We start from the raw sequence: 9,243 nt of genomic DNA on the forward strand, positions 1-9,243 counted from the left end.
GAAAACGAGCATATCTACCACCTGCTGTTTACACTCTATCTAGAAAGGAGAAAAAAATATTGTGTAAGTTCCTAAGTGAAGTTAAAGTTCCAGAAGGCTACTCATCAGATATTAGAAGACTTGTGTCTATGAAAGACCTCAAGTTAAAGAGTTTAAAGACGCATGATTGCCATGTTATAATGGAACATTTTCTACCGATAAGTATACGTTCTATTCTGCCAGAAAAAGTAAGAAGCGCAATAACTAAATTGTGTTTTTTCTTCAAGTCAATTTGCAGTAAGATGATCGATCCTGCGATCTTACCAACATTGCAAAAAGAAATAGTTGTTACTTTGTGTGATCTTGAAATGTATTTTCCTCCCTCGTTTTTTGACATAATGGTCCATCTAGTCGTTCATCTTGTGAAAGAGACACAATTGTGCGGACCAGCTTATATGAGATGGATGTACCCTGCTGAACGTTATATGAAAATATTAAAAGGGTATGTGAAAAACCGAAGTCGACCAGAGGGTTGTATTGCCGAACGATACATTGTTGAAGAAGCGGTTGAGTTTTGTACAGAATATTTGTCAAATGTTCAATCAATTGGACTCCCCAAATCTCATATTGTTGAAAAAAAAGAAGGTAAACAGCTAATTGGAAATAAAGTTGTGACAGTATCAAGGGTCGAACGAGATCAAGTGCATTTGTATGTTCTGCACAATGAGATTGAGGTTGAGCCGTATGTTGAAATGCACAAGGGTGTTCTTCGAGGTTTAAATCCGAATAGAAATGAGAATTGGATAGTACGAGAGCACAATCGAAGTTTCATACCATGGTTTAAGGAACATATTTATTCAAAGTATCGTTCAGATCCCGCTTCAATAACAGAAAGGTTGAGATGTTTAGCATATGGTCCAAGTTTGGTTGTGTTTTCTTATAGCGCATACGCAATTAATGGATACACATTTTATACCAAAGAACAAGATGATAAAAGTACTATGCAAAATAGTGGTGTCACCTTGGTAGCTGAAGCAATGCACATATCAAGTGTGAAGGACTTAAACCCGAAATTTGCAAATCTGTCATATTTTGGGGTTATCGAGCACATTTTGGTGTTTGATTATGAGAAGTTTCAGATTCCTATATTTGGTTGCAAGTGGGTTGAAAATAATAATGGCATACGAGTGGATAAGTCAGGATTTTTGCAAGTTGATCTTAATAGGGTGGGTTACACAGATGAGCCTTTCATTCTAGCCTCTCAAGCTAAACAAGTATTCTATGTCACTGATCCGACAAGTACGAAATGGTCTATAGTGCTTTTATCTAACAAAGTAATTGATGAAAGAATTGGAGATCAAGGTGATATTGATGTTGAGATTGAATCTTTTACCATAAATGATCAAAATGAGAATGAATCATGTATTAGAAATGATCATAATGAGGGTATTTGGATCAATCCAACCGTCCGCGTTGTTAAAAGAAAAGTAGAACATATTCCTACCAAGAAAAGAAAGAGACGTTACTGAAAAAGGTAATAGTATAATTATAGCCTATGTCATTCAAGAAAATTTAATTATAGCCTATGTCATTTTATATTATTCAATATATATATGGATTATTGATTATGGATTTTTATATTTTTCATTTCATTTTTATATTTTTTCTTTATTACAGGTTAAATGGCTAGTGATCAAGAAAACTCACAAGATGCAAATGCTCCTGATGATACTTCAGAAAAAGAAATTACACGAGGCATCACTATTATGAAGAGTATCATTCGTGATAGAGATAAAGCAGTAACATATAATGTAAATTGGAATGCTGATAACCAACTAATTGGGTCTAATGCTGCAAAGTTGGCAAGCTACATTGGTACACTTGTTCGTATGCACATTCCAATCACTGCTACAAGATGGAGTAATAAAGAGTTGGGTAGCGCTAAAGATAAGATTTGGACTGAGATACTGGTACAATATATGATTGTTTATATTTTCTTTATATTGACGATAATGTGTTTAAATTACTTATACTAACACACTCTATTCCAATATTTTTTCGTAGAGGTCTTTTAACATTGAAGATACAACTATCCGAAAAAAGTATATACTTCAATTGGCCGGAAAAAGACACAGAGGGTGGAGAACGTTTTTAACAAACAAGTATCTTAAGGACAAAGAAAAATTTTTTGTTGAATATGATCCGGAATATCCAGTGAAGTATGCGATCTTCATTACAGAAGAAGAATGGGTTGCTTTTGTAGCCCAAAGAAGAGACGAAAATTTCAAGAAAGTGAGTGCCACAAATCGCGAGAGAGCGTCAAATCCCACGTATGCATACAAAAAAGGGCGTTTGGGATATGCACGCTTAGAGGAAAAAATTGTAAGTATACAAAAATGCTACGATCTTATTAATTGTCTCAATGTGTTATATTTGATTATCTTATTATTTGTGTCAATGCGTAGTTAGACGAGACGAAAAGTGACGCAACATCACTTCCGCCACATGTTTTGTGGAAAGAAGCTCGTGTGGGAAAGGATGGAACTGTTAGGGATGACGTTCAACATATTTATGATGAATGTGTAAGTAGAACATTGTGTCTTTAATTAAATCAAAAGTTTAATAATATATAATTAATTTTTTTATCTCCACTAATAATTTCCGATATGTAAATGAATTTCAGGAGACCCTATCTCAATCGATAAGCACAGCTGAGGACCAGGAGAACAGGAGCGTACTTAGTAGAGCACTAAATGTTCCTGAGTATCCCGGTCGGGTGAGGGGTAAAGGGCATGGTTGTACTCCAACTTCCTTGTATAAGAATCCAAGGAGAAGAAATCCTAGCAATCAAGAAGTGATGGAGACGTTGCAGGCATTACAAGCGCAAGTTCTTCAATTGCAAAAGGATAATGAGAGATATAGGTGTATGGAAAAGTGCAGTTCACAGTTGAAAGAAACTAGTGAGAAAGCCAGTATCAATTGTCAAAATAAATTTCCCGAGGTAATTATATATGTTATTTTGAAATTAAAATAGCACATTTATGTTAATTGAAATATATACACATTAAAAGTAACATATTTATTATTGGTTTAGGGCATTTCATCTTGTCAGCTATACTTATCGTCACCGACTTATCGCCTAGTTGGCAAGGGAAAAGTGCACAACACTTCGGGAGATTTACTTCACCATAGACCGCTCCCGGATGGACACCTTAAAGTATCGGTTGATGTTGTATTAGATAAGGATGCGTTGCTACCGATACCTGACATTGTTTCAGAGACAACATTGTTGCGAGATGCAATAGGATCATTTGTTGCATGGCCCTTGGATCTCATTTTCATTGATGATGAGGTATGTTGAATTCAAAAACCACTATGAATCTTTTAGTATTCAAATGTCAATTCTGAACCGTTAAGTTAATTTTTTTTACATGGTAATTTTAGACGCCTACAAAACCCGCATCTAAGGATAAAGGGATTTTGCGGCACAACGAGTCTGTTGCATCACAAAAAGAGGTATATTGAAAGTGTTAATTATATGATCCGAATCAAAAAATGCATGATTTTATAATTTACCTATGTTATATGATTTATAGGTATTTGCTCAAGGGTCACAACAACTGAGCCAGAAAATTGGTAGTCGACAGAAAAACAAAAGGGATCTTCCAGTGAAATATTTGCCAAAAAAAGGTGCTTTTGTGCCTCGATACCAGATATCTCTTGAAACACTTGTTGACTCATCAGATATGGCAACAGCTGGTGCTATTCGCTTACTGGATATGGAGGAAGATATCTTTGGTTATTCATGCACTGAAACAATCGGAAAAGAAGATCTGGAACATATTTTTCGGCATCAAGAATTAGGCGTCGGTGTTATACACACATACATCCGGTAATCCGATCTATATATTATTTAATTACTTGAACAATTTATTTACACATTTCAATAAAAATAGTCTAATGTTTATTATGTTTTTATTGAAGGTTCTTGTATGACAATTTCATGCGCGGGAATGATCAATTGTCAAACAGATTCCGTTTCGTGTCTTCCTCCCTGGTCAACAAAGCATTAATTTGTAGGGAACCGGATTCATGTAGAGAGTACTTAGTCAAGAGATTCATGGCCAGCAGTACAAACAACTTGTATCTTTGGCCGTATAATTCAGGGTTAGATTTTAATTCTAAGTTTATTCTAATCTTTAATTGTTTCTTTTACGTAAAAAATTCCATATAAACTTTTGTTTTAATTTATAGGTGTCACTGGTTGTTGCTTGCTATTGATCCTTTAAAAGAAGTGGTATATTTTCTGAATTCGATAGATGGTGAATGGACAAATTATCCGGATATGAAGCAATTAGTTGATACGTAAGTGAGACTGTTCTAAATATTCGTGTATATTTATGTGAGATTGTTCTAAATATATGTTTTTATTTTGTTAGATCAATAAAAGTGTTCCGATCTCAAAGACAAGCTCGAGTACCACGTACTAAATCCAGCAACATTACGTGGATAAAAGTGCAGGTACTTTAATTTTCACAATTTTGCTTATAATAGTGATGCTACTTGATAAGAAAAGATAACTATACATTCTTATTTATTTTTCTATGTAGTGTCCTCTACAGCGCAACGGTATCGATTGCGGATACTTTGTAATGAGGTTTATGAGGGAAATCATTAATATGAATCAAATAGAGATTCCAATCACGGTATGGATTTATAACTTAGGATTTGTTTTAATATTTATCGAATATTTCATATTATTTATTACTTTTAACTAAATCATGCATATTATGTTTTGTTATGTAGTACTTTGATGAATACAAGTGTGCTCATTACACGAGACTGCAGTTGGAACAAATCAAGGAGGAATTGTGTCAATATTTTATTGAGAAAAGATTAATTAGTATATAATGGTTTCAAAATAACATGAATACTTTGATGAAGAATGGTTTCTGGTTGGCAAGTGTATAGTTCTTTATATTTTTAACAGATTAGTTATGACTCCAAATAGGCCGTATAACATATTAGTTTTGACTTGTGTATAGTTCTTTATAATTTTAGTGATATCTTTAATTTCATGGATAGATTAATGTGTTCATTCTTGTGTTGGTTTGCTTTAAAAAATTACAAATGCTTGAATTATGACTCCAAATGTGTTCAGTGCCTATCTATCCTTGTGTTGGTTTGCTTGAATTATGACTCCAAATGTGTTCATTCTTGTGTTGGTTTGCTTGTGTTGGTTTAAAAAATTACAAATGCTTGAATTATGACTCCAAATGCTTGAATTAGAGAGGCTTGATTTACAGGTTTATGGGATTATTCCCAAAAAATATTACAGGTTGAAATGGTAGGCTTAAACTGAAGGCAGCGTTTTGTTATTTTACTAGAGGAAAAGACAGCGCTTTTTAGTAAAAAGCGCTGCTAAAGGTTGTCAATAGAGAGCGCTTTTTACTAAAAAGCGCTGCTAAAGGTTGTCAATAGAGAGCGCTTTTTAGTAAAAAGCGCTGCTATAGGTTGTCAATAGAGAGCGCTTTTTACTAAAAAGCGCTGCTATAGGTTGTCAATAGAGAGCGCTTTTTAGTAAAAAGCGCTGCTATAGGTGGTATATAGACAACCTTTAAGAGCGCTTTTTACTCAAAAGCGCTGCTAAAGGTTGTCAATAGAGAGCGCTTTTTAGTAAAAAGCGCTCTTAAAGGTTGTCTATATACCACCTTTAGCAGCGCTTTTTACTAAAAAGCGCTCTCTATTGACAACCTTTAGCAGCGCTTTTTAGTAAACAAAAAGCGCTGCTAAAACCTATAGCAGCGCCACCTACGGCAGCGCTTTTAAGCGCTTTTAAAGGCCAAAAAAAGCGCTCTCATAGGTCTTTTTTGGCGTAGTGTGTACAGGGTAGTGTTAGCTCTTAACCTTGCCATTGAGAGGCTAAGGTGAAGCTGATGAAAGGTGAGTGAAGATTAGACTTCACAGCTCTTGTCCCTGACCAGGGAGAGCTTCAGACAAAGGAGCGTGGGTCCAGAAAGGAGGAACCCTTCTACGCTCAAGACTCTGACTCGACTGTGCAACAGCACAAGATCTTGGGTTAATGTCCCAATGCATCAACACAGTGGTGTGAGCAGAGGGACGACTCAACAGAATAGCGGGGGATAGATTGCATATCCCTTGGGTTCCGCCAATTGCCTCATAGAGGTCTTTACCTGCTTAGGGACAAAAGTAAACAATCACAAACATCGCCTCTTAAGGAGGACTTCAGACAGTTGCCTGGCTAAATAACAAGCCAGGTCTTCCAGACTACATGGAGACAAGAGAGTCTACCTCAACTGGTTTATAAAACCAAGCAGCAGCACAGCAAGTTCTTAAAGAACTAAAGCGACTTAATGTACCTGAAATCAATCAAGTATCATTAGTATTCAGACAAACCAACAGTAAACAGCAAATATTAATCTGTACAGTCAAACACGAGTTAATGCACACAAGTGCAAGCCATGAGCTCAAACTCAAGCATCAAACCCTACAACACAAAGCCAATGTTAGTCATAAACAATTCACAAAACTCAATTTAATCAGCCTGCAATTTTCTCCTTAAGCCTTTTGCATTTCAACCTGAAAATCCAGTTCCAAAGGTGAGAAACAAGACCACTAGGCCAAGCCTAGGGTCCAAAAGAGATGAAAAATCCAAAACAGCAAGTCAAAATTATCCAAAATCACATTCAAACAATTTAAAAGCAAAACCAATTGGTCCCATGCTCATATCAATCACCATTATCATTTTATGCACAAAATAGCATCAAACATGCAATTTGCAATCTCAAAAGACCAAACAGAAAGATCTCAATCAAAAGCATACCAAAACAACTCAATTAATTCCACAAAAATTCCAACCTAAGCAGAACACATTCAATGAGTAGCATATCAATTTTCAGCTCATTTGGATTAAGGGAAGTTGGTCAATGAAAATCAAGAAGTTCAGACAATTTCAAACAAGCCAACATAAGGCATCAACACAAGCATCAACTTCCAAAAATCATAAAACAGTGACACAACATGATAAATGAATGGGATCAAAACCACAATGACCTATAATGTGTCTACAATCCACATGTCAAATTTCACATCCATCCTATTAACCATGAGAATTTCATAAGTCAAATGCCAACATGTGTCACAAAATGTCACAAAATGATCCAACAGAAGAGAAAATCCCCATCAATTAGGAAATGCTATCAAAAATTCCAGAAAAACTCACATGTTATCTCAACATACATATGTTCATTCATGCAAACAATTGGCTCAGTCTAACATTCCTAAGCTCCTCAAATAAAATCATGAAGTTCATCAAGCTTGGTGTGACACAAATTGTCACACCTCAATTCAAAAATTCATATCTCCTCAACCAAGTATCCAAAAATTACAAACTCTACATCAAAATAACCATCAAAGTGTCCAGAATATGCACAAAAAATTTCATCAATTTATTTGGAAGTATCATCATTTCATGATCAATATGGTGAAACATACATCAAATGCATACATGAACAAGATCACTAGGCAAAGTCAAAAATTCACCAAGCACAACTTTGACTATCATTCCTAAAAAAAACTAGACAAAATTTGGAACTCATCAAAAAAATCCTCACTCAAATTGGATTAAAATTGAATTAGTTTTGATTTTTTGAAGTTTATTGTGAAATGAAATGTTTATTTAATCTAATAAAATGAATTAATTAAAGCTGAATGGCAAAGTTGTAATTATTTGAATCAGAGACCAAAACGCAGCGCATAACTTAACGTGGTGGCAGTGTGTGATTCGCTGGCCAGGGCGGGAAACGCGTTTTCAAACGCAAGGCACAGCAGACGCGGATCAAAGACGATTTTCTGGAAAATGCAGAAGCGCTCTTCATCGTCCTCACACGTTCATCATTCCAGAATTCAACATGCACGAATTCTCAACCAAAATGCACAAACTATATATCCACGTGTTCGTCTTTCAACCTAGATCATGAATATGTAACTAGTTTGTCCTAACTCTAACTGTACAGCACAGATCGAACGATTTAAGTTTGCACACCAAAACTTCAAACTCAGATTTCTCTCACTACACTTGACCAAATCAAAAACTATGAATAGCACGATGATCTATAATCAAAGAACTACAAAAGCCATCTAACAATTCAAGCAATGGAGAAATTCGAAACCTAACCTCTTGGAGATGGCAGAGGTTGATTTGTGCTTTTCCACGTGAAAGAAGGTGAAACAGATGAAGCTTAGTGATGAGGAAGGTGATTGGAAAGGCCAGCTTAGCTCGATGATGCTTCAGATGCTTGAATCATGAAGTTGCCATTGTTGACCTTGCTTTGGACAGTTGGAATTCTTGAAGCTTTGCCACGATTTGGATGAAAACAGTTCTTCCTCAAGGTATATGGAACATGGATCAAGCAAGAATCATCCAAACTGATGAAGATTTCATGAAGAAATGTTGAAAAAATGTGATGAAGTTTTGAGAGAATTTTGTGGTTTTGGAGGGAAATTCAGTTACAAATCTTGGAATGTGCAATCTCATTAGCATTTCTGTTATGATTAGTAACTTATACCAACTTCTTAATCCATCTCTTAATCATAATTAACAAAATTGGATGAATTAGTGTTAATGTGGTTTTAAGTGAAAGTCCAAAAATGACCTTTCCAAATTTGGCCAATGCAACAGTACATGACAGTTCCCACAAGTTCTATTTGGCATTTGGAGTGTGTTGGAAGTGGTTTCATGTGCATAGGCCTTGTATTTCTCAAATTCACAGGTTCACACCAAAAATTCAAAAGAAGCCACTTGAAAAATGACTTTTTGCCATGCTTATTTTTGATGAATTTTGATTATGCACCATGAAAGTACATGTGAAATGGGGTTTGCTCAAAGAAAGATCACCCAAATTGGACATTCCATGTGAAAGTTATGCCCCTTTGATTTTAGGCATTTTTGGAAAATGATTTGACCATATCTTGTCAACCATACATGGGAATTTCAAGTTCTTGGACTTTTTGGAAAGGTGAAAGCAAGATCTACAACTTTCATGTTGAACACAATTTCATTTGAAGCTTTTTTGGACATGTAATTTTGTGGTGAAAAACTTTCCATTTTTGGAAACTTTCATTACAAGTCACTTTCCATTTTTGGCAATTTTTCTCCTGATTTTATTTTCTTCATTCTTGATCTTTGAAATGTCAAATGAAACTTGTTTCAACATGAATGAAGTGTATCCAACTCTCTCCCAC

At 35.3% G+C, this 9,243-nt stretch overlaps 2 protein-coding genes and 1 long non-coding RNA gene across 3 annotated transcripts; all 3 read left to right on the forward strand.

Annotated features, from left to right (window-relative positions):
- Positions 1-1,661: 1,661 nt before the first annotated feature.
- Positions 1,662-3,171, forward strand: LOC127130080 (uncharacterized). The gene is made up of 5 exons (XM_051059153.1): positions 1,662-1,949; positions 2,044-2,361; positions 2,445-2,561; positions 2,663-2,951; positions 3,074-3,171. The coding sequence occupies exons 1-5, from the start codon at positions 1,662-1,664 to the stop codon at positions 3,169-3,171; spliced, it is 1,110 nt and encodes a 369-aa protein (XP_050915110.1).
- A 99-nt stretch (positions 3,172-3,270) lies between these two features.
- LOC127129002 (uncharacterized) lies at positions 3,271-3,651 on the forward strand. Its single transcript, XR_007806113.1, has 3 exons — positions 3,271-3,331; positions 3,424-3,495; positions 3,576-3,651. It is a non-coding gene; the product is annotated as an uncharacterized LOC127129002 (long non-coding RNA).
- Positions 3,652-3,659: 8 nt separating this feature from the next.
- On the forward strand, positions 3,660-4,348 carry LOC127130081 (uncharacterized). The gene is made up of 3 exons (XM_051059154.1): positions 3,660-3,871; positions 3,964-4,146; positions 4,234-4,348. The coding sequence occupies exons 1-3, from the start codon at positions 3,726-3,728 to the stop codon at positions 4,346-4,348; spliced, it is 444 nt and encodes a 147-aa protein (XP_050915111.1). The 5' UTR covers positions 3,660-3,725.
- The last annotated feature ends 4,895 nt before the right edge of the window (positions 4,349-9,243 follow it).

This window comes from Lathyrus oleraceus, chromosome 3 (genome assembly GCF_024323335.1).
Source record: "Lathyrus oleraceus cultivar Zhongwan6 chromosome 3, CAAS_Psat_ZW6_1.0, whole genome shotgun sequence".
Lineage (NCBI taxonomy): Eukaryota > Viridiplantae > Streptophyta > Magnoliopsida > Fabales > Fabaceae > Lathyrus > Lathyrus oleraceus.